Here is a 24766-nt window from a genome sequence, read left to right on the forward strand (position 1 = left end):
ATTGGAGTAATGCCTCTGTTGCTTGTATGACTAGCTGTATTGGATGCATACATATATGACTAAATTGGCAGTCTCAAATGTTGAAGAAAAGGACAGTTACATGGTCTGTTAATCTTCTTCATGGCTTCACTACTGTAAAGGGCTGAAACTGGTTACTTTGTGCTCTATCCAAAACCCAATGCATTCTTTTTTCTTTTCTTTTGCCTCTTTATTTTCAGGTGTTAAATGATACGGAGTCTTCTACTGACAAAGATAAAATAGCAGGCCTCCTGACAGAAGCATTCTCCTTAATGAAGAAAGAATTGGATTCCCTGAAGGATGAGGAAGAGCTTCCAAAAGTTGCAGAGGTACTGGCACAGTCTCAAGATACCACTAGGCCACCAAATGATGGATCTGGTGCCAATCTACCAAGTCCCAAGAGTCTGGGAGATGAGCAGACACTAGCTTTGCTGGAACAGTACTCAGAGCTATTGCTACAAGCTGTGGAACGACGGATGGACAAAAAACTTTAAAAGCAGTGTCTTTCAGGTGCTTGTGAATACACAGAAATAATCCCAAGAGAAGGACCACAGAGAGATCTTCAGACTGATGCGATCATCGTGCTGGTCTAGAGCTGGTGGGGTGACCTTTAGAAATTGATTTCCTCAGGCCCCTACAACTGACTTGCTCTAATTCTTAGCAATGTGCTGGCCACAATTTTAATATTTTTTTCCCCAATTGTCTTCAAATTCCTGTCTCTAGACAAAGTTTTGAAAGAGGAGTTTGGAGAAATTGCCTGGAAATTTCTCCATAGCCAGGAGATCAGGATGTTTGGCACCTAAAGAAACAAAGAAAATCCCGTTTATCCAAGCAATTCTGAACTGCTGACTAAATACAAAGGAGTTCCAGTGAAGCCACTCCCTTCTTCTCCAAGGCTTCAGGAGAATCAAGAAGCAGACTTTTTATGGGTTTATTTATTAATTTATTATTTTCTGACTGTTACTCTATGTCACATTTGTGACTATTACCTTTATTCTTTAACAAAAAATGTCAATCCCTTGCCATATCCCAGCGAGACACAATCTCTGTATTATAAATCCCCAACAGGGAGACAGGCTGGAGTGTCTGTGCAATTAATGAACTGTTTCTGCTTAGATCTTGTCTTTCTGTTCTTTCTTTTCCTGCCATAGCTTGTTACCTAGAGTAATCTTACTGTTGTCTTGACTACTCTGTCTGCTTTTCTCTTGTTTCACAAGACAGTCCCCATACTGTGTTGTTATCTGTGTTCACCTCCAGGGGGTAAGACTTTGCAACCCTTAGACCAAGCTTTGGAGTTTGCTTAATGAAGTCATTAGTGATATTTTTAATCTGGAATTTGACATTATGTTGATATTCATGTACTGCAGTCTTTTTTTCCTGATGACGTTTTAAAAAGATTTAAATACAAATATGAAAGTTTGTTTCAGCCAGCTTTCACGATTAGGAATTGGATATCAACTTTGATGTTACCGTGACTGGGAAATTTGGGGTCATGATTTATTTGCTGAGAAGTGACGTTGAAAACCTGGTTTCCATCTCATACAGCATAACTCTGGATTTGAGAGATCTTCAGTGCAACTGCTCATTCATATCATTTGTTGATTTCACTGTCTTGATGGAAAAATGTTTTCTTGCTTGACAGGAAAACGGTACTTACGTCCCAAGAAAACTGGGATTCTCTTTCCTTTTGTAAATCTATTTCTCCTACCTGCAGAAAATGGTTTCCCTAGAACTTTGAACTAAGATATTTTTGAATGTGTTTTCTACCATTCCCCTACCTCCTCCCCCAGACTCTTTTCATTAATTTCTTGACTGAAACAGAAAATCTTCTTTGCATTTGTGTGTGCAATTCTCTTCTCACCCCGTGGAGCTTCTCTAAACCTATGCTGACCTGTGTTTGTTATGGCTTAAAAATGTCCAGTGATACTTTACTAGTCAATGATAAGCTAAGAAAAACAAACAAAAAAACAATATTAAAACCAGTAAAAACTCTTCAGCACCTTCCCCCTTATTCCCACTCCTTTTCACAGCAGAGGCAGATGCACAAAACGCTTTATTTCTTCCTCCATCTTCAGACTTTTATTTATTTTAAGGCAGAGTAGTGTAATCCCATTTTATAAAACTAATGCAAGAAGAAGCTTCCAAGTGGGTGAGAGAATGCCAGCATCTGGAAGTCACTAAAGGTAGCCAGTCACTTTGTTCCATAGGTTAAGGGCCCAAAGCAATCTTCTTTTGCTTTACTGTCCTGGTTGGCATCTTTTTGAAATCCTGTGGCTCTCTGAAATGCACTCTGTTATCTTGCTTTGTTTTATGTCCTTTCTGTGACTGGGGATCTGCATTGCAGCCTTTTTCTACTGGGACAGCCAGACTGGCGACCTATTTCTTCAATATACTCTAGGGATGAATTATCTGCAGTTCTTGCTCTCCCCCTGACAGGTTTGCTGGCTGATCACCACTGCTGAATGCTTCAGGACATGGCAGCATGGCAAGCACTTTCAGGGCTTTCCAGCTTTTTCTGCCTGTAACGTAGATCTGCTTCATCAAATGTTTCAGGTGTCCTTGCTAACCTTTCCTTCCATGGGCTTGTACTGAAACTTTAGAAGTGTTGTCTTCTAGTCTTGTCCCAGCATTGCGCTCTTCTGAATCAGTTGTGCAAGACAGGTTTGTAAAGACAAGTTGAAAAGTAGACAAAATTTCTGGCAGTTTCCTTAAGTGAAAAGTTGTGCTGGAGATGCTGTGAGTGGAATGGTGGCAGTTGTGGGTCTGTGACAGAGTTAGCGTGGGCCAAGCTTGCTTTTAAGGAGATTAGTTCCTCCACTTCCAGACTGTGAACATTTATGTCCTAGTATGCAAGAAATTTCTTGCTGTACTGGGGCCACAAGACACTCAGGTAAAATAGCAGTCCCTTCAACCCAGGTATCTTTTGGTACTGAAGATAATGGTTTGAGGGTCCTTTATATTACTTCCTTGTGCAATTTTATTCCATTTTATTATTTCAGCTGTGAGGTAGTGACAAAAGGGGTCAGAGAGAGCCAGAGGCCGTAATGAAATTCACATTGAGGCACAGAGCAACAACCAGTGAAGCTGGCATAGAGATACAAAACAAAGCTCCTTGGAAATGAGACGTGGAGCAAATTTGATTTTTAGGCTGATCAAAGTGGGTTTTGTTTCCTGGAGTGGATTTTGCTTGGGGGTCATGGCTGCATGCAGGAAACCAGAGGTAAATTATTCAGAATGATGATTAAAGAGTTGGGCAAGTAGATCAGCTGGAGGATGATTGTATAGTTTAAATTAGAATAGTATGTGTAGGACATTCAGGAAAACAAAGTAGAAGTAGAGAGTCTTGGCCTGAGGAACATCACTTGGCCAACAACCATGAAAGGCATAGTACAGAAAGGCTTCAGGAAAGTAGATTTAGGACTGAGGTGGTGATCAGTAATTGAAGAATGAATTGAAAGATGTTTTTTTAAAGATGCCCTATTGGGCCTCTTGTTTCTTTGCTTGCTGTCCTCTAAGTAACTGCATATTAAAAGGCAAAATTGTCAGCTGCTTGCCCAAGGTATGGCAGTTAAGAACTGGGTAGTGGAAGTCCTGTAAAGGAGATGCTAGTGCCACAAGTTTGTTGCTCAGAGGCGTGACGAGATAGTGCTGCTGTTTGAGACTGATGCAACTGACTCTTCCCTGGTAACTTCCTATTGCTGGCAGTAGGAAATATCCCTAAAAAATCTAGTTTACAGCAAAAAGAGAGCATAAACGTGTTACATTTTGTTGCACCTTGTGAGTATGGTTCACTACAGGCTGTCCATTAGGCCAAGTAGAGAAAAACTGAGTGGTAGTTGCCTGGGAAGTGAAAAGGCTTATGGGAGGAGATAATAAACTTGAGTCTATCCCTCTTACTGCTTTGGGATCCCTCTTACTGGTTTGTGTGGGTGTTAGCACAGGTACAACCAGGCACCTGGATTAAACCAAGTTATTTGTTTAACATAGTCTATAAAAAAAAGAAAAAAAAAAGAATTTAGATCTACCCGTTCTCCTTACATATGTTTTATCCCTTATACCCAACATTCCTGGTCAAAATGAGAACAGTGTTGTGTTCTCCCCAGCCCCATCTTGATTGTAAATAGTGTCACTTTGCCTGCAGGACCCCTTGCTTTGTTCTTAGGCCCTCTAAAGTGGTGCAGGAGGAAGAGCAGCAAACTCAGTGTCATTCCTGCCGTGGGTCGCTGAGGCCTTCCTCCTTTCCCTCAGTAGCACCCAGGTGATGTGCGATGTTGGTGCGTTTCCTCCACCTCCTCTCTCAGGTTGTCTTCTCCTTTCTGTCAGCTCTCCCAGGTGATGGTTGGGGTAGGTTTTAGAGCATCCTTGCCAAAATCCCCCATTTTGGAGAATTCATCACACCTCAGAGAACTGGGGTGTTTCCCTACAGGAGTAGAACATACAAACTTAATTTTTTTAAAGAAAGGATATGTATATAATTATATATAAGGAAAAATACAGATATTTAAACACCATTGGTAAAATTCATGCATGTATATGGTGTCATCTCCCCCCTTCCCTGTCCCCAGATGTGCAACATCCAGGATACTAAATGATGAAAACCTCAAGAAAATAATAGAAGCAGGTCTTGTGCGGCCCCTGAGCGAGCAGGCTGTCCTGTGGGGTAAGACAAGCATGCCCCGTGTTTCAGGCTGAGGGGTGTAGAGAACAGTGGGCACTGGGCTCTGTGTTCGTGTGGGTGACCTGCCGTACCGAGGGATGGGAAATGCGCGGGGCAGCAACTTTAGGAATAAGCCATGTCCACCCTGCATGTCTTGTGTATGCCCCAGGCACCGGACAGCTCCACCTGTGGTCTTCAACACTACCCTTCTCCTTCAGTGAACAACAGCCCAACCCTCTTGCTTTATTTATAAATGTGTTTTTATACTTTTGCCTCCAAGTAAAATAATCCTTTAAAATGTCTTTTTTTTTTTAATTTGAAAAAAATAAAAAGTTGTTCGGGTTTTATTTTTGTTTTTCTTTTCTTTATTTTTTTTTTTTTTTTTGCACTGTGAAGCTTCCCCCCCCCCGTTGCGGGAGCTGTTTTTAACTCTGTATTCCTTTGTACTCCGTGTCTTAAACCGTTTCAATAAAAACGTGAGCATTTGGTACAGCCGTTCCTCAACGGGCAGCACCTCCGGACTCTTTTTTTTTTTTTTTTCCCCTCAGCCGAGGCCGGGGCCTCCTCCTCGGGGGGCCGGGACCGGGGCCGGGGGCGGAGCGCGGGGCCGGGCCGGGCCGTGAGGGAGGCGGTGCGGCCATGGCGGAGGGCGCGGCGCTGCGGGCCGTCAGGGGCTGCCTGGCCGCCTTCCCGGGGGAGGCCCGCGGTGAGCGCCGGGCCCGGGCGGCTTCATGGCTCCCGGCGGCCTCGTGGCTCCGGGCAGAGGCGCTGGGGAGCGGGGGGAGCCCGGCGGGGAGGGGGGGGAGGCCGCGGGGCTGGCAGCGCAACCGCGTGGGGCTGCCATGCCTGGCCCGGGCGCCGTCAGCCCCTGATGAAAATGCTGCTTTGGGGTTGTCTTGCGATGTGTAAAGCGGCAAAGCAGGGCGGGTGGCTGCCTGCCCCTGGCACTGAAGCGCTCTGAAACAAGGTCAGGGCTTTAACGGAGCGATTTAGGGAGCCTGAGGGCCTTGCTGTCAGTGACCACCGGTGGTTTGGGGTTTAAAGCCACTTAGAGCTCTAACACAGGGCGCTTCACTCGGGACACGGGGTAAAACTGCTTCTCGTTTGCCTGGACAGAGTTGGGGTGGACGGAGTCTGTGCCGTATCTGGATAGGCCTCCGTCCCCGCTGGAGTTTTATCGAGAGTGGGTGAGTCCAAACAAGCCCTGCATAATTCAGAATGCCATCAGCCACTGGCCGGCTCTGAAGAAATGGACCTCGGCATACCTTAGGTAGGAACGAGCTTTTGAGCATGACTCGTGTTCAGTTTAAGTTGACCTCACTGAAAGGCCCTTTGTTAATGTTTTTACTTGTGAGATTATCTCAGATTCCTCTGCATCTGTATGAAGGTGTTCAGTACTTTACACAACATCCAAAACTCAAGTATAAATTTCATCCTGTGAACATACTATCCCGAGCAGTTCAGATTCTGTAGGAAGGGTGAATATTTTGACTGCCTACAGCCAGTAGACTCACGTTGTCAAAACTGAGTCCGTTCCCAGCGTCCTGATGTGTGCTTCATCGCACATCCCCTCAGTTAGAGTGGGGCTGTAGCACTGTAAGACCCGACTGACTTGTTTGTGACCAAGTGCATCCTGCTTATTAAAAGAAATAGCGGAACATTTTAACAATGTCTGAATTTTAGAAAAGCAAGTTATTTTTTGAGGCGATTCTTGGTTAGCCCTAAAATTCGTGTTTTTTGAAACTAAATTTCTCGTTGAAGTATGGGCTATTAGTCTCAAAACGTGTATCTGTCAGTCCCCATCTACGCTTTCTCAATAGCTTTTGAACATAAGGCCACGCAGCTTTGGCTGGATTGAGTGGTCCTGAGAATATCAGGCTCTGGCACAATTCATGAGAAGTGACTAAAGAGGGCCCTCTTTCTGTCTTTGAGGAAAAGGGAGATACTTCATGAACTCACCTTGTAGAGATGAGAGAATTCAGAGAGGCAAAAGACACTCCTGTTGCCTTGAATGCAAGGAGCAACTGAAGCAGAGTCCTTAACAGACACTAGAAAATCTTGTCAAAAGATAGGCAGCTACGGAAAGCCAGGCTTCTTGTTTTTGCTGCCCATGAAGCATGTTGTTCTTAAAGTAACCAGCATCCAATACATGAGCCAATTACAGGTCTGGCTATAAACATTTGATTTATTTTGCAGGGAGGTAGTAGGTCCCAAGGTAGTGAGTGTGGCAGTAACACCAAATGGTTATGCAGATGCGGTGTTTCAGGACCGTTTTGTCATGCCAGAGGAGCGCCAAATGCCTTTCATGGACTTTCTGGACATTGTGGAGAAGAAAGTGACCTCTCCCAACGTATTCTATGTGCAGAAGCAATGTTCGAACCTCACCGAGGAGTTCCCTGAACTTGTCTGTGATGTGCAGCCTGACATACCATGGATGAGTGAGGCACTCGGTAAACTTTCTGTTTCTCCTGCATTGAGTAAAATACTTTGTATGTAACTTTAAACAACCATACCACGAATCATGCCACGTACATGGTTCTTTTGCTGGTTACCACTGCTCAGTTTGGTTCCATCCCCTTAGAAAGGAAAACTGGTGAAATAATCATAGAGTAATCCTAGTTTGGGGTTTGCATTACTCCAAAAAAAGCAACTTACTTGTGCTTTGTCACCATCACAATGAAGCATTATGGTGGTAGTGCTGTACAGCACCTCTTTCCATGGAGTGGCTTTTTTTTCTGGTTTAGAGTCACATTTGGACTTGAATTTGTGCTGTTGCTACCAAAGTTATAAGAAATGAGCGAACACACAACCTCGCTTTTGTATCATTCCAGGTGTTTGTTTCTCTTAAACTGTTCCATTTAAGTTGGTTTCTATTTTCCAGGATACATTTCCTTCAAATGTTAGTTTACTATGAGCTCAGGTTCTTTTTGCAACTAAACATAAATGTGCTGCAGTTTCTCTGTGAGCTAAATCTTAGGGATTCAGGACATGAAAATGAAGGTTGTAACCCTCAGTTTGGCTCTGGGTAGTGAAGCCTGATGCGTGCTACAGTAGCTTCCTGAGCAGAAGCTACTGTTGCTCACAGAGTGCTATTTATAATGGGAACTGTCATAGTTAGGAAGGTAGCTAAAAGATAGAAATAAACCAGTTTGCCAAAAAAATGCTTAAAATTATTTTAGACATGATGCTTCAAATTCCCTTTTTGTTGAAAACATCTCTCTAACCATTCAGGGAAGAAGCCTGATGCTGTGAATTTCTGGCTCGGGGAATCAGCTGCTGTGACATCTTGTAGGTATTGTATGGTGCTGTAAGTATTTTCTGTGCTTTCAGCACAAGTTTAAGCAGAATTGATTTGAGTTAGTGGCTCAGTAGAATGATATGTTTTCTCTTTTACTTTAACATGCGTTCTTTCAACTGCTCTTCTGCAGCCTCTCGCTGCTCTGTCTCTGGGTGCATCTTCTGGATGTTGCATCAGGCATGACAGATGATTTCTGTCCTGTCGATGTTGAGGCCAGCTTAGGTGTAAATCAAACCAGGCCCATCCATGGCAGGCCACACGTAACCTTCTCATACAGCACAGCAGAGAATGCATGAAATTGAGACAGGGTGCGCTTTGCTTGGCCATTCTGAACTTCAGATTTTGTAAGAGCATTTGAGAGCCAGAAATCCCGCCCGCTCTCAAGTGCCAATCAGTTGATTTCATACCAGTTGGCTGATAGCATCTATCCTGGATGTCATCATGTTTTTGTAACCTGTGTTTGTGTATTACTGATAAAGTGATTTTGGAACTTGCTTGGCTGAGTACGTTTGCTACATCATATTGCTGGTTTCCACTCCCACTGGCCACGAGAGGAGGAAGCAGCCTGCTAATTAGAAGATAAGCTGATACTTTCAGTTTACTGTAGTTTTGGAGGTAGAGAAGGAAACAACATTGATTTTCTTTTTCTCTCTTTTTACATCTCTTTTTCTTCTAAATCTTAGTACATAAAGATCATTATGAGAACTTGTACTGTGTGATATCTGGAGAGAAACATTTCCTACTGCATCCACCGAGTGACCGTCCCTTCATCCCATATGGTACATAATTTACTATGTGTATATGTCTGGAGGCTGGAAGGGGGAGATATTAAATGCTGAAAGACATGAGAATGGGGGCGGAGATAACATGTTTATACAGTTTTGTTTTTTCCACTGCACACATAAATCTATTGCATGCAGCACATGGTTTTGTAATGCAAACATTATTCTGAGGTCAGGTTTTCCTGCCCTATAAAATAATAGGTTCAATGACACCCATGGCAATCTCTTTAGCTTTAGAATGTTTAAATTATTTGTATCTTGTCACTGTGTAGCTTGCCATCTTTGATGTTTAACAGGTTTGAATTCTGCCTGATCATTCTTTTCCTTAGGAAAAAAAAAAAAGCCAGGAAACTGAAGAGCAAGTTGTAGTTTAATGAAATATTTAAGTTACTAACAGAATCTCTGAAAGTGATATAAATGAACAAAGAGATTCTTATGACAGCATTACTTTGCCTGTTTTCTCTTTCTTCTTGTTGTTTTCCTGGGTACACAGTAGTCATTTGTTCTGTTACAAAAGTCATCTAGACAATTGACAGCTTAACTCCATGCCTAATGTTTTTTTCCCATTCTTTGATTTTCAAATCTTCAGATCGGCTGAATGCAGAGTGCTATATGACACTAACGTAATTTTGCCTAGGTACAAGCGCAGCTCTAATGTTGTAATTATACTGTTTTTATTTTGTTTGCAACATTGAAATACGTCACATGATTCATACCTTTTAAAAGAAGTGACTGTTAAAGCATTGGACCCAGATAATGCTTACATTTTGTAGTGTTTAGTAAAAGGGTGACTCTGTCTTTCTGAACATCAGGTTAATGGAGGGAGACGCTCTCAAGCAGTTACAAAAGCACATTTGCTGAAGCAATGGAAGAAAAACATGCTGCTTTTCTGAAAGTGTCTAAAGCAGGTGGTAAGCCCTATAGGGTGAAATTAGAAGTGAAAGGCTAGCCACAAGTCATTAACAGCTCTGGAAAAGGCTATCTTGCTAGACTGACCTAAGAAGAAAGGAGAGAATATAGAATGCTGGGTAAGTCAGGGAAGTGTTTATGACTTCTGAAAGGGAAACAAGATAGTTACTGGAACAAAATAGGACCAGGAGGAAAATAGGTTTTGAGGAAGAGAATAGAATAATTTCTGTGAGGAAAAAAAGGTTGGAATTCTAAACAGAAAGGCAGCTCAGTATTCTGGCTGACTTAAAATAAGACAAACCAGAAACTAGATAAAAATTGCAATGAACAAAGAGAAAGGCAGAAAATTGAAAATGGTTTTGTCTTAATTTTTCTGTCACCTAGTGAAAGTGTGACATGTCCTTCCATTAGTTTCTCTGAGTACTACTCTGTGTTGTGCCATTTAATTCTTTCTGTGGTTCCAGAGCTCTATCAGCCAGCAACTTACCATGTATCAGAAGATGGCTCTTTTGAAATTGTGGATGAGAAGACTGCAGATAAGGTAAAAATGATATAAAGAACACAGTCAATGTGAAAAGTAAAGCTAGTTTTGCACACTGCTGAGCTCTTAAACAAAGCTTTTTGATGAATATTTAGAAATCCCACATTACTGGAAAGAATTCCCAGATATTTCACTTCTACGTTACTATTTGCAAAGAATGCCCAGCTTCCACACACAAAAAAAGAATAAAATTACTGCATACCTGAAACCACTGATGTCATAAGCTATCGCTCTTACACCAAACTTAAATGGATCCAGTAAAGGATTTTTAAATGAATGAATAATAATAATAATAAAAAAGATTTAATACAGTTCTCTGCGTTCACCTTTTCTAGCCCTCTACTCAGGCATGTATTTTGCTTTACAGCAGTATCACCCAGTGCAAGAAAACATGCCTGTCTCAATGAATAAATTGTGTTTTCTTAGTTGTAGCAATATTTATTTGATTTAAATATATAAATCTGAAGTCACTTTACAAAAACTCAGCACCCTTTTGTATATAATCTCTCTCTTTTTGCCTGTGCAGTGTGTGATTAATGCTACAGCTGAACTGGAGCCTGGGTTTTTTTCTCTGTTTACAGAGTGCTGCTCATAGAATCTAAAAGGAGCATTCTTGTCATACATACAGTAAGGTGGAGTGCTGAGGTTTGTAACTCTCTAGGGCAAAGAAGAAATTAATGCAGGCAACAGGGATGTTCCAGCAGGAAGGAGGGTGTTTAGTTGACAGGAATCAAAGTAGATCAGAGCGCTTTAGAAGAAGAAAGGAATTTCTAAAATTTCAAAAGATGTTTTGAAAGTATGCCATGAGAGTGAAATTTGATGGCTGACATTTAGCAGCTTTTCCCTAATTAGAAATGCTTCACTGAAGAAGGCAAGTTTTTGCATCCTTGACCTATTCTCAGTTGAGTGTGGAAAACTGTGTAGCATGTGTAATGTTTTGCTAGGCAAAACACGTATTTCATAACTAGTAAGTTTGTTTGTCAGTTGTTTTCTTGGAAGCTTGCTGGAAATGCTTGCCATGGTCAGTACCATATACATACTCTTTTGCTTTCAGGTGCCCTGGATCCCTCTGGACCCTTTAAACCCAGATCTAGAAAGGTATCCAGAATATGCTCAGGCAAAATCTTTGAAGTGTACAGTGAAAGCTGGTGAGATGTTATACCTCCCTTCTCTTTGGTTCCACCATGTTCAGCAATCACATGGCTGTATAGCAGGTAAAATACACAAGATTTCCAGGTATATTTTTGAATTAATTGCACTGGATGTATGCAGATACGAGATCCCATAGCAAAGCATAACTGTGACCAAAGGTCCCTTTAATGTCATCTAACTCCCTTCAAGAGAAAATAAGAATATCTACAGATGCTGATCCTGTTCTTTTCCATGGGGCTATCTTCTTGCAGTCTGTTTTGCATGTAATTCAGATGATTGTCAACAAGAGTCAGGGATGTATCAGGAAAAATACATTTGTAGTTGTCCGATGAGGAGAAGAATAGCTAATTCAGTGATCATGATCCAGATTTTGTTTATGATAGGAAGCTCAGTAGTTTGTCTGCCTAGTCTGATAACTGCAAGCGGGTCATTTACATACCTTTCACAATTAAACTGCACGTAGTGCATGATACTAGCACATCAGCAAAAAGGATTTGGGTGAAGAAAAAGGAAACCAAAAACACTAGTTTTAGGCGTGGATGTAGACACAACGTGGAAGCTATTCTGTTGTTATGTGAGATGGAATTCTCTCTGACCCAGTTTTTTACCTTGTTAATAAGCCTATGCTTGTGTTACTGCTCCCCTGAGTTTATCAGAAGTCTTCCATCGCTTTCTTTGTAGGATGCATCATCATCTTGCTTTTTATTTTTCTGCTTTCCCCGGAAAGTTTGAGAATTTCAAGCATTGCTCATTTGGTGCAGGTGGAGGGGTAGGCATGGGAAGTAGTGCAGAGTGTTATCATTATGTCCTCTAAATTTTGCAAGGTTTGCAGAAGTTTTTTCACTGTCCTTCACCTGCATTAATCCTGCCTGCCCAGACAGAGTAAATAAAGTATTTTGAATAACAGCATTAGTATTCGTGTTACACTGCAAATATTGCAAACCATTTTTTCAGTATTGGCAACAGTGTGATAAAAAGTCCCGTTAGCTACAAACCAGTATTTTCAGTTCTCTTTTCCCAGTACTGCTATATCTGTCCGTAAAGACAGAAAAAGTAGAGTTGTTTCCAGTTGCAAAGCCCCATCCACTGTTTTTCTCTGTCTAGCAGAAACACTAAAGGGTTGCTCTGTTTATTCAGCCTTTTGTTAGCTGCACTGCATTCTGTATGCACTTGAAAATCAGTATTTTCTGGGTCTGGTCCAGTGGGTGTTGGAAACTAGCGTATGCCCTCCTCCAAGAAGCATTGGTAAAACATTATATACTGCTTGACTTAATATATATGTATGTTTTTTAATGGATGTTACACCAAATTTAAATTGAGATTCAGAAATAAAGCACTGCCTAACTACTCACCATTTTGATTAAGTGGTGAGTTTGCCATCTGTCACACACTCAGAGAAAGGGAGGTTCCTATCCAGATACTAAACTTTGAAGTGTGTTTGGTATCTGTGGCCTAATTAGAAGGAGACATTTCATGTTCCTATACATTTTGCCAGTTTCTGCACCAAGGAATCCCAAGGACAGAGTCTGAAGAGGAGATAGTTTGAGTTGACAGAGTTGCATTGGCAGCAAAGAACTCTAATGTTTGCTCACGTTACCTTTGGCTGTAGTCAACATTTTACTCAATCCAAAGTTCAGTCACTAACAGGGAAACGCCTGTACTAGCTGAGCTGCCTGAAACATTCTGTGAACGTTTGTAAATCATTACATTGCAGCTTTAGGAATGCCTTTTTTTTTTTCTCTCCTCAGTGAATTATTGGTATGACATGGAATATGACCTAAAGTACAGCTATTATCAACTGCTAGATTGTCTCACAAAAGCTGTGAAAGTGTTATAGCAGAGGTGGGAGACTCGAGCTGGCAATCTTTCTCCCTGATGTGATGCAGTCAGCAGCATCTGTGACTGGAATACAGACCTGATTCGAGTGAAAACTGAACACTGAATTATCTTCAACAACATCTGTCAAAACAGCTCATGGCTATTTTGCTTGATTTCAGAGTCTTGGGTCAATTGGCCGGGTTTTTCGGCTTGTAAGTAGAAGATGTGATATCAGCATTTTTAGGACTTTGCATATTGCCCCAGTGATGGTGAACAGAATAAAATTTGAAAGGTGGTAATCCGGGTTTTGGAAGTCCCAAAACTGAAGCCATGACATTTGTTCAGGTCTACAGATAGTTTTCGTAACAAGCCAAAGGAAGAATCTGCTCTGCCACCCATGCATCGGGCTGCCTCAGTCCAACACGTACATCCAGCTTAAGGCAAAAATCCTGCCCGGTTGTGATCGCTAAGTTCAGTTGCTGTGGTGTTTTGGTGGTGAGAAGTTGCAACTTCTGCAATAAAAGGTCAGTTTAAAAGCTTACTTCTGTACTAATTTCTGACATTGCTCAAATGATGTGATGCATGGAGAACATCTAGAAGGACGTGCAAAGGTCAGTGGTGGCTGTGCTCCCTGTTAAGCTACACATTTTTATTACCAGTTTCTATTCACCATTGTATTTAAATGTAGCTGCATTTTCTTACATCCTCGGTGGTTTTCGAGTTGCTTTGCCATGTCTTCGGTCAACCTGCATGTCACCAGTACATGTATTAATCGGGAAAATGCAGATACCCTTTAGATAAGTTGGACAATTCTGAAGAAAAAAGTTTTTTTTTTTTTTTTTAAGAAATACAGATACAACCTAGAGCATCATTTCACCTTGTGGTTCCTGTTCAAAAATTACTGCAAACTCAAGAGGAATTAGACAAGCTTTGTTTCATGGCTAGATTAAAATGTGTTGCTCCAGATTTTCCAGTTTGTTTGTGCTTGACGTGCCTTGACAAAGGCGCCTGAGCCTATTCTGTGATTGAAGCTGAGCTTTCCATGGGATGGGGGAAAGGCCATGTGAATATCTCTTTCTGCCACTCGAGGTTCAGGGATTTAGCCTTTATATGACCAGAAATAAAAGTGCACAGCAGCAGCAAATGACAACTCCTGTCCTTGCAAGCCAGTTGTATTTTTGTAGGACACCTGAGATGAGGTGTTTGGCGTGGTGTACCCGAACTACATCTCCCAGCAGCCCATGCTTGCTGGCTGGAGGAAGCAGTCCCGGTGCTTCCCCCTGGACTTTGGCAGAGATTTTAAGCGTGAGAAGTGCTGAGCTCTTGCTGTTCCCGTTTGACACAGCCGGCGTCTCGCCAAAACCAGCAGCCTCCGCTCCCCGCCAGCAGAGCTCGATGGCGGTGCAGGTGACGGTTCTGCCCTCCCCCAGGTGTCTGTTCGACGACCCCGTGCAGATCTGCGTGACAGGTCTCCTGCCGCAGCAGGAGGTCACCCTCAGAGCCTGCCTGGTGGACGAGGGTGGGGAGCTCTTCCAAGCCCACGCTCGCTACAGGGCTGGGAGCAGCGGGGAGCTCGACCTGACCCGCTCCCCAGCGCTGGGGGGCAGCTACTCGGGAGTGGAGCCTATGGGGCTGCTGTGGTCTCTGCGCTCCAAAACGCCCTATAAGCGGCTGGCAAAGAGGAACGTCCTGACCCCTTTCTGTGTGGACTTGGAGGTGTATGAGGGCCACGGGGACATGAGCCGGTTGCTGGGAAAATGCACCCATGAGCGAAGTTTTTTAGCAGAGGGAGTGAAGAGGATTCCAGTCAGAGAAGGTCGGCTTAAAGCAACTCTCTTCCTCCCTCCTGGTGAGTTTTAATCCCGTTCTGGCTTTCCAGGTGTGAGTTGCATCATACATTGGGCATTGCAGCCCCTCAGCAAGCTGGCAGACAGCCCCCGTTATGGTTCCCTCAGCTGGCACCGTGTCCAGCCACTACCATCCCCCCAGCAGCGCAGGGCAGCCACAAGCCTTGCCCAGGCGTTGCAGAGGCAGGGGGTGCAGTGAGGGCAGCAGCAGCAATGGAAGGCGTCTCCTGGCTTCAGCTGAGCAGGGAACAGGACCTCTCCTGGCTGAGGGACCTGGGGAAAAGTGTGCTTATTTCCCAGCTCTTCTGACAAGCTGGCAGGGCAGAGGCCCCTGGTTTTGGCCAGAGCTCTAAGGTAAGAAGCGAAGAGGTGAGGTGGCAGCAATGGGCTGGGGTCACAGCAGGTCTGGGCTACTCCAGCAGCTGCCACAGACTCTGGACTTGTGTCTCTTTCTCTCTCTTTGGCTTAGGAAGCCAAAGGAAGAAGTCTGTTCCTGCTCAGCTGAGCAGCTGAACTGCACGCGATAGTTAGAAAGAAGGGGGACAAACAGGGAAGGCAAAGCCTTCCACAGACATCACATTTGCAAAGTTCTGTATAGAGACAAGGCTGAGACTGGATCCTGAGTAAGGCTCCAAGTCATGAACTGTTTGTTTTCCTTGAGCAGTACTTAAATGTGAGTATCTTGCTCTGGAGCAAGTAAAAAGTCCTTTGCAGCTGCTGTGACACCAAATTTTGTTACAGAAAATTTCAGCTGTATGTGGTGGTAAGAATGGGCAGAGCAGCAGCAGGAAATGGAAATTATACAGCTGTGGAAGGAGAACTGAGAAGCCCAGAGGTGGTTACCCAGATCAGGCTGAAGCCTGAATTTGTGCACGTAGTAATGGCATTTGTTGATGCATTAAGTCAGGCGTTCCCTGCTTGGAAAAGCTGCTAGCACGGTTACTAAAAGAATGCACATAGTGATTGATACTGCACTTAAGTCAGTCCCCAATGGCCTGACAACATCTAGGCCAATTTCAGCTGAAACTTGTGGTGGGAGAACAATGCACAAAATACAAACTTCCTATAATAAATTCCTAGGCAGGAGAAGAAATATCCAAATTAGTGTTCTTACGGGGAGAGAGGTGCTGTAAGGTGAACTCATCTTCATAATTACACAGCAGAGAGCTGACTAATGGAGAGGGACTGTGGAAACTAGGTTTCATACTCTGTGCTGCTCACAGAAATGCTTGGGATAATCCGTATAGGAGACAATCATACAAGAGAGGGAATAGTAATTTCTTTATAATCATCTCAGTTAATTAGGCTGGGAAAAAGAGTCCAGTTACATTGAGTGTGTGCCTCAGAATGAGAACCTGCATGTGTAAAGCTTCAGAGGGTGATTTCCTTTTGATATCTACAGTCTGGATGTGCGTTGAGGGGGTGCTACTGAAAAAGTAACTCTAGAAAGTTTTCTTTGTGAGCATGTATGTATATTTATCTCTCTGCAGGACCAGGACCATTCCCCGGACTTATCGATTTGTATGGATCTGGAGGAGGTCTTGTTGAATACAGAGCAAGTCTTCTGGCTAGCAGGGGCTTTGTGACTCTGGCTCTGGCTTACATGGCCTTTGAAGATCTGCCTGCTATGCCAGAGATTCTTGAACTGAATTATTTTGAGGAGGCTGTACACTTTTTGCAGAAGCAGAAGCAGGTAGGAGATAAATAATGGTACTTTTTCTACTAGAAGCAACTCTCTAATTTCCTAATGTGAAACGCTGTATGTCACTGAATGCAGCTAAGTTTGTGAGATGTAAAAGGAGAGCATGTTCAGACAGTGTGATCTGAGGTGGAAAACAATGTGCCTCAACTCCAATTTTGCAAGTAGTTGGATAAAAGTTTTGCATAGCACCTTATGACAGTCCATGAAGTGTTGTGCAAATGAGTATTTGTATAATATTTATGTCAAAGCAGTTCCCAGACTAGAAGTGCAACTTCTTAAGCACAAGATCTTAAAAAAAAATAATAATAATAAAAAAAAAATGTCTTTTTCTACTATTTCAGAGAGGTTTCTAATTCTGAGTAAGTTTCACAGGACAGTAATAAAATGCTGTAACAGCGGGATATCTTAACAGTTACAGTACTGGAGAGTATGCCATGTTTTAAGAAGCTGGGGCGGTATTAGGATATGTATGTGGGATGAAAAAACACTTTTATGGCAATATATCATAATACTTAAGCCAATAGAGACCAAGAGAAACTAAATATAATTTAAGCTTTGAACGCAATGCTTCTTAACGTGATTTTCATTTCACAAAGTTGATCCTGTAAGCCCAGGATATGAGTAGTTCATAATGGCTGTTTCATAACTGTTGGTGTTGTTCCTCATCAAGCTGTAAAACTTCCAGAGTATCTTACAAGATGCACATTACAATGTGAATTTGGTGTGAAGAGCCCTCACTATAAATAAGTTGATTTAAACAATTAGGCTTACTCGGCCCCAAGTGCCTTGTGTTCCAAGACAAAACAGAAGATAACAGGTCAGCTGTAGGAGAGTATGAAAAAACAATGGCAAGAAAGAAAATCGATGCACATAAACCCATGAAAAATTGGTTTTCCACAAGGGGCTTGAAGAGAGCAAGCTGGGATGAGCTTTTGGAGGCAAGAGCAATAAAATGTACAGTACTGAGAGAAAGTGTCAAGCCAGGATGCAGAAGAAGCAAAAGGCTTTGTCTATGGAGTTCTTCAGGAAGAAAAAGTGCTACAGGGGAAGAAATGCTGAGGAGTTGCAGAATTCATGCTCATTCTTGTGGAGGTTCAGCAAAGGGACCAATATGGGGGAGAGAGAACATGAACAGAGAAAGGGTAAAAAGATTTTAATCATACAAGGAATAAGGAAGCAGAAGAGGGGGGAGGTGTTATGTCAGCCCAGGATATGAGTAGTTGGTAATGGTTGTTCCATAACTGTGTTTCAGGTGAAGGATACTGGGATTGGCGTTTTGGGCTTGTCTAAAGGAGCTGACCTAGCCCTCTCCATGGCCACCTTCCTACCTGGCATCAAGGCAGCTGTCAGCATATCTGGAAGTGGTTTTAATTCTTTCATTCCCCTGCGGGGGGATGGCTTCACTATTCCTCCCCACCCATATGATCTGGGGAGGATGAAGACCAGTAAGGAGTCCGACCTAGTAGATTTTTCAGAAATCCTAGATGATCACAGGGACCCCGCAACGTGGCACTGTCGCATTCCCATGGAGAGGTCCTTGGCAAAGTTCCTCTTCTTGTCAGGGCTGGATGACACGAACTGGAAGAGTGACCTCTATTGCCAGGACGCTGTTCAGCGCCTTCGGCACTGTGGACGGAAGGTGGAGTTTTGCTCCTATTCTGGAGCAGGGCACCTCCTGGAGCCACCATACCTGCCTCTGTGCCAGGCTTCCATCCACAAAGTGCTTGGGCTATTCGTGCAGTGGGGAGGACAATGGAAGGAACACGCCAAAGCCCAAGAAGATGCGTGGCACAGGATACAGGCTTTTTTCTGGCAACACTTGATGGACTCGGATACTCCTAAGAGCAATCTGTAGTAGAAGTGTTGCTGTCAGCTACGGTGGCAGGGTTCGTATTTAATTTCTCACTGTATTAGGGCCAGAATCCTGGGAAACTATTCAAAGCTTCCTAGCCTACCTCTCTCTAAACACCATTGTTGCATAATTGTATGTTTTCATTTCTCAAATAATTTCCTGTTTTTGAGTTGAATTTTAAGTGTCATCTGTCCCCAGCTACATCGTAGACTGGTGCCATCTGATCTGTCTGTGCTGGAGCCATCAGTGAGAGCCCACCATCCTGTCAAGCAGACTGTGTTTGTGCCAAGCTGTCTTTGCTTTCAGCCTCCAGCCCTCTTCCTTGGTAGCAGGAAATACTCTCAAAGGTGGAGACCTTCATTGAATTATTCAGTATTACACCTTTAATTACCCTAAATATAAACAGTGGTTTCTCAGGGCAATACATCAGTACATTTATACACCTTTCTTCTTGGTATGTCATTTTCTCACATTCTTTAGTAAAAAAGATGCTACAGTTCTGATGTGAACTGAATAAAGAGGCACTCTTCTGACTTATTCTGAAGTGCAGTGAGAATGTTTTTTTCTGGTACTTCAAAACCCAGAAGAAATTAATCTTACCCTGGCTACACTGGTTGTATCTCCTGCTGACTCCAGCTACCTTACATGTCAGATGAAAGTTTGCACTGTGCTACTCAATAAATACAACGTGTACGTGTGTATGTACACTTTACTTGAAATCATCTGAATGAAGTCTTCGAAGACTGTCTGTATGCCTGTAAATGCACAGGCAGCAATCTGGTGCAGTCACAAACTATCCCTTCACCTGGCTGAAGAGTTTCTGTACAGGAGTCCTCACCTCTTGTCAGGAACAAGAATGGGGGAGTTTGCAGATGGGTTCTGCACAGTGCTGAAGATGGGGGTGATGCAGGTGCGTTAAGTACCCGCTTTTGAAACTTGAAGCTTAGTTTATCCCTGTTTTGGGGAGGAAGAATAACGCCATGGCTGCTGCTGAGTTTCCAGGAGCCCTGTGGAGCGGAGTGTCTGCCCTGTCTTCCTGCTACATCAGAAAGCTGTGGGCTCACTGGCAGCTAGGAAATGCCACACCGAAGAGAGGACTGATGCTGCCTTCTGGGGAAATGCACATTAACCCGCCCTCTGCTGAGGCCCAGGCATGGTGGGGACAGCTGGGATGTACCTCTGTACCTCTTGCAATTGCAGGGTACCAGCAGACAGCAGCTTGCTGACATTTTCCAGGGATCTCATGGTATCAGCTGAGCAAATTTGCCTCCTGAAGCAGTCAAAGCTCCCATTCTGACCCCAGGAGGTGGGGGTCCATCAGGATTTCTGTTATTACCTCTTCATCTCTCTTTGTGCTCTGTGTGCCTTGTGTCCTGCACAAATTGTGCTGGTTGTAAATGTTTAGTGAGTGGGTGGGACCTGACAGAAGAGCAATGTGTAGCACCAAGGAAAATCAAACACATTTGAGCAGTGCAGTTTGGGTAAGGGACATTTTCTTTTCCCTCATCTGTCTGTTTTATTAAAGCTGTCAGAAAACCCTGGGTTGTCCATCCAGATTTGTCTCCAACTCGGGCCGCTGTACTGCGAGATTCTCTGGAAGGTGAATAATTTTGTTCTGTTTTTACTGAACACAGCGAGGTTTATGCAGTACAGTGTGTTTTCTGGGACAACACATTATTTTAATCTCTTCTGAGATGAAGATGAACTTTCTCAGCCTTCAATGGGCAGTTTACAGACCTGTGTTTTGAATTAGAATATTGTGAGCTTCTGAGAAAATAGATTTCCTTTAACTATAGGAAACTGCAGGTAAAAGGAAAAATACTTTGGGCCAGCAGAGGAACAATGGGTCAGTGATGCTTGCTTATGGTCTGTTAATGCTGCTGGTTTCAGCATTCACATTCAAGGAAATCATTGCTGCAACAAGGGGAGGGAGGGAGCTGCGGGGTGATCCCGGAGATGACAGCACTGCATAAAACCTCTTTGTTGGTCTGAAATGAAAGCTTTGCTGTCCAGTTGAAGCCCATTTATTTACCACTTGGATGGCAGCTGGCAAGAAAGGTCGAAAAGGCTGATTAAGCAGCAAGAAGGACTGAAAAAGCTGATTTAGCTGAGCAGCTCTGTGCCATATACAAACAAGAAAATAGGTCAGCCAACGCAGTTGCACAGGGTATTCATTTTAAATCAGCTGGCCTCTTTAGAAACTTGGTTTTGAAACTTATCTTCAGGAAATGGAAGCTGGAAGGAGACTAACATCAAGTAATTGGAAATGGCCTAATTTCAATACAATGCTTCTGCTTGTTCTTGAGCATGTTCTGCAGTGACAGAGCTTTGAATTGTTAACATTTCTTCTGCTGAAGGGGTGAGTTAGGCGAGTGGGGCTAAGACGACATTTTTCCAAGGTAGTGGCAAAGATTGTACTAATCACAGCTTGTAGAGTCAGGCGGCTTTGTGTAGTTTCTCCAGGGTTAGAGATGACAGACATTATTCAAGAACAATGTGAAAGTTACAATTTAATTAAAGTTAATAGATCTTCAGCTGCAAAAGAGACCATGCCAAGCACAACTGATAAAAGTAATAAAAAGGGGACGGGGAAAGCGGTACTTGTACTCTGCTTCTAATTGAAAAATGCTTCAGATGAAATAGCAGATCAAAAAACTAGCCTGAACCAAAAGATCTTGGCTTGATGCTTTTATCAGTCCTTTCATTTAGCACTGCATATCTTAATAAGAAGAATTTGTGACATAGCTCCTCAGAAACTGAGAGGCAATCTTCTCACATGTAAGCTGATACAGGAGAGGTGAAATATCTTTGAGCAGGTACCTATACATCAAGTCCCGTGTCTCTGCAGTAGTGGCTATTTGAGACTTCAGTGGCATTTTGCTAGGATCTGCACAGAACAAGGAGATTTCAGTGCAAATGTGCTCCTGTAACAGCAGGAGCTTCTGACCTGGCAGAAGCAGGGATGCTGGATGGCTTCTGCAAGCAAGCTTCTTCCATAGGCTCAGGGCAGAAGGTTTGAAGTGAAAGTTGAGAATATGTGAGGTGTAATTAGAAGTGCTCTTTCCCCATCCTGCTGTCACAAGACAGTTTCTGTCCTCTGTGTTTGTCAGCCTAAAGACGATCAGGGACTTTTTTTTTTTTAATTCAAAGCTTGCCCAGTTCTCTAATACGTTACCAGGTCATGTGTTATCAAACTCTAGGATAGGACCACCATTCAATGACAAAAATCAAAATTTTGGCTATGGTAGCATTTTGCTAAGAAATGTGTAATTCTACCATTTCAGAAAAAAAAAAAATCACCATTCTGCACTTTTTAGTGCTTCGTGTATGTCATTTGGAAATGGAATCTGAGCCAAGTGTAGTATTCAGTGCAGAAAAGGCGATATTCTGACTGAAGCTTGGCTAGAAGGAAAATTAATGCTTCAAATGAACTAACGCTCTCTGCAGCAATTTCTGTAAAACATCACTGTCATTTATCATTGTCCAGACAAAATACAGGGATTCTAAAACTCACTGTTTTTTCAGTCTTTAAAAATTGGCTGTGCAAAATGTACATTAAACATAAAAATGTCTGTGCCCTGACTCTAGCTACCACTTAGAGAAAATAATTAAATGAGTTGCATTCTGTTAATTTAGGCTTATATCTTTTCAGTGTCTTAAGCCACTGAATATTTAACACCTAAATTTAGGCTAAATTTATGTCTACATTAAAGTCACTTTAGTTAAAACTTGTGGTTTCCCGTTCCAGGCTGTTGAAGAACGCCTTGCTGCCCAAAGGGACAGCCATGCTGTTTTCCTGCTTGCTGATCAGAAACCTGATCCTGCAAAAAACAAAAACAAGATGAAACAAACAAATAAACAAAAAACAAACCAACCAACCAAACAAACAAAAAAAAAGGAGATTAAAAAAAAGGAGATTAGCTTGTTCAGAGGAGGAAGTAGCAGGAACATGCACTGGGGTATCAGGTGAGCCTTTTGGGGTTGCTGTGGCACTCTGCCAATCCAAGATAACTGAGTAACTCTAGCAGAGCTTTTGGTTCTGTTTGTAATAACTGATCCAGCTGATTCTAAATTCTGCTGCAGTAATCAGCTGGTTTGATCTTGTCATTGGAGCCAGTAGGTCACAGAACAGCCAAGGCTAGGTAAAGAGCCAAGTGTTGTCTCAAAAGACAAACTGTTACAACCGAGCAAGAACAAAACACCGGAGAAGCCATTAGGCACACCAGCAGAACACAGCTATCTGTAGAGCATTCTTGTTCATAGCCAGCTCGCTCAACTTTACATTTCTGTTGACAGAAATTGCAAAATGCCAGCAGTCCCAGGAAGACCAGGTTCCCTTCCTGTGTGACATCAGAGAAGTACACAGGTGACAGCTCAATTTGTACATCAAGATGTATAAAAGTGATGCAGTTTGTCTTGGAGTGAGATAAAAGGGCAAATCTTTCAGTCTGCTATCTCTGATGCTCTGTGAGAATCTCCTATGCAGATTAGGTGGCTGTTAGATTGATAAATATGTGCACTGGTTGAGCCGCCTCTGTTCACAAATTCTGGATGCTAAGGCTAAAAATTCAAGTAGGAAGCACTGCCTTTGAGGTCAGACCTTGACACTGCAGAATTTGGGAATGACCATGTGAGCTGGACTCACTGCATTTGGCCTGCTACCAGCCATCGCTCACTGCCAAACACTGAGTGTGACACAAATACCAAGCTTCTGTGCTCCTTTGTGCTACTGACAGAATATTGCTAATGCTAGATTTAAATCCTCAATTAGATAAAAATGTATCTGTCCTTTACTTCAACCACTTCAACTGTGTTTCCCATTGGTCCTCAAAGCATCTTTGATTTTATAAAGACTGTGAATGTGTTGAGAATGGTCCCCCACTCTGATTAAATGCTGCACAAACAAACCCACTCTGTGTGACCACACCAGTGCTTCAGAGACCCAGAACCACAAATCATATGAGCCTGGAAGAGGGTTCTGGAGAATTACCACAACAGACTTGTCCTGTTCCTACACTCTTCTGTGGACATCTTTTTTGACCACTGGCAGAGCCAGGATGCTGGGCTAGATGGTCTTCTGGGCTGAAGCAGGGAAATCAGTTCTTGTTTGTGTGTTTGTTTGTATGTGGTTATTTATTTTTTATATTTTGATTACTGTGAATTCGTTTGCTTTTGTAATGGAGTTCTGTTTCAGATTTTCAGAAGTCTCACACCACGTTCTGCTTCAGTAAACAAAGTACACGCCAGCTACTTCCCCCTGTTCATGCTCTGGCACATAATCCCACCTACTTGTTCCTAAATTCTACACTTTACTGCAAAGCAATAGGTGAAAAGAAACCTCAGCAACTGTGAAGGAAAAAATAGGGCTTGCTCATGTGCAGTGATAATGAATGATTAGAAAATGCAATAATCACCTGGTGCAAAGAGAGCAAACATGAGCAAAGCAGAGGAAGAGGTTTTGATTTTCCTTATGACACCTTGTCATTTGTTTCTTGTGAGGGTTAGGAGCTTTTTCTTATTTTGATATAACACACCATGAGTCAGTGTTAAGGTGCCTTTAATTAGAACCTCAAAATGCTCAGCAGATTCTCACCTGTTTCTAGTGTGGAGACAGACCTATCTTGGCCATCTGTCACATCAAGGATTTAATCAAGGTGTCTTTTATTTCCAGGGGAACTTACATGATACTAATATTCTTGAAGATGGGAATTTCTAGATGATGTGCACAAGAGGAATAATCCTTTTCAGTTTGGAGCAAGAGTGGGTTAGGAGCAGCTGAACTGTACACAAGTCATGTGGTATTAAGTCAGGAGCAAGCTCTTGGTCCTTCCATGCAGCACCTGGGGCATTCCTCTTTCTTGTGATAGAATTAGCAGTGTCTAAATGAGAATAAATTAAATATTTTTGGTATCTTTCTCACTTGACAGAGACCTGGTTGTTATATCAAGTGGACACCAACTCTCAGTAAACCCTCCGTTGAATCCCCAGCATGCAGCCCTGGGCTGCTGTCAAGGGCTGCAGAGAGAACATGCTGCTTTATCTTCGGGGATGTTCCAGTGGAGTGTGTGCTGTCTGTTGGAAGTGGAGCATGATTATGTTGTTCTCCAGTGAAAGGTATGTTTCAAAGGTCCTTATTTGCTGATAAGGGCATCTTTTCATCAGTCAAATCAAGTTTGTAATTGGCAATTCA

The 24766-nt window shown here is 42.8% G+C and overlaps 3 protein-coding genes across 9 annotated transcripts in view; all 3 read left to right on the forward strand.

Annotated features, from left to right (window-relative positions):
• The window catches only part of MAPKBP1 (mitogen-activated protein kinase binding protein 1), a 92699-nt gene extending 90710 nt beyond the window's left edge, over positions 1–1989 (forward strand). For all 6 annotated transcript variants that reach the window (XM_068683916.1, XM_068683912.1, XM_068683917.1 and 3 more), the window contains one exon: positions 219–1989. In XM_068683916.1, coding sequence (XP_068540017.1) covers positions 219–512 — 294 coding nt within the window. In that variant the 3' untranslated portion in view covers positions 513–1989. The remainder of the gene's footprint in view (positions 1–218) is intronic.
• A 3252-nt stretch (positions 1990–5241) lies between these two features.
• JMJD7 (jumonji domain containing 7) lies at positions 5242–13699 on the forward strand. Its single transcript, XM_068683941.1, has 8 exons — positions 5242–5381; positions 5792–5945; positions 6872–7125; positions 7907–7963; positions 8657–8752; positions 10129–10205; positions 11260–11419; positions 13106–13699. Exons 1-8 carry the CDS (start codon positions 5315–5317, stop codon positions 13192–13194), a joined length of 954 nt encoding a protein of 317 aa, XP_068540042.1. The 5' UTR covers positions 5242–5314; the 3' UTR covers positions 13195–13699.
• A 13-nt stretch (positions 13700–13712) lies between these two features.
• On the forward strand, positions 13713–24643 carry LOC137857445 (acyl-coenzyme A thioesterase 1-like). 2 transcript variants are annotated; one of them, XM_068683940.1, is made up of 4 exons: positions 13713–15024; positions 16513–16715; positions 17977–18610; positions 24504–24643. In XM_068683940.1, exons 1-3 carry the CDS (start codon positions 14223–14225, stop codon positions 18577–18579), a joined length of 1608 nt encoding a protein of 535 aa, XP_068540041.1. In that variant the 5' UTR covers positions 13713–14222; the 3' UTR covers positions 18580–18610; positions 24504–24643. The 2 variants fall into 2 exon arrangements, with proteins under 2 accessions (XP_068540041.1, XP_068540040.1); XM_068683939.1 differs by lacking the exon at positions 24504–24643 and having other exon boundaries at positions 13714–15024; positions 17977–19113.
• The last annotated feature ends 123 nt before the right edge of the window (positions 24644–24766 follow it).

The sequence above is a fragment of the Anas acuta genome, chromosome 5 (assembly GCF_963932015.1).
Source record: "Anas acuta chromosome 5, bAnaAcu1.1, whole genome shotgun sequence".
Lineage (NCBI taxonomy): Eukaryota > Metazoa > Chordata > Aves > Anseriformes > Anatidae > Anas > Anas acuta.

What these genes read in the sequence shown, in the direction of transcription:
- JMJD7 (XM_068683941.1), top strand. Translation starts at nt 5,315, where the DNA reads ATGGCGGAGGGCGCGGCGCTGCGGGCCGTCAGGGGCTGCCTGGCCGCC. An exon ending in ATGAGAAGACTGCAGATAAG is followed by an intron (nt 10,206 to 11,259) that starts GTAAAAATGATA and finishes TTTTGCTTTCAG; the next exon opens with GTGCCCTGGATCCCTCTGGA. An exon ending in ATCACATGGCTGTATAGCAG is followed by an intron (nt 11,420 to 13,105) that starts GTAAAATACACA and finishes TTCTCTCCTCAG; the next exon opens with TGAATTATTGGTATGACATG.
- LOC137857445 (XM_068683940.1), top strand. Translation starts at nt 14,223, where the DNA reads ATGGGGGAAAGGCCATGTGAATATCTCTTTCTGCCACTCGAGGTTCAG. An exon ending in AACTCTCTTCCTCCCTCCTG is followed by an intron (nt 15,025 to 16,512) that starts GTGAGTTTTAAT and finishes ATCTCTCTGCAG; the next exon opens with GACCAGGACCATTCCCCGGA. An exon ending in TTTTGCAGAAGCAGAAGCAG is followed by an intron (nt 16,716 to 17,976) that starts GTAGGAGATAAA and finishes ACTGTGTTTCAG; the next exon opens with GTGAAGGATACTGGGATTGG.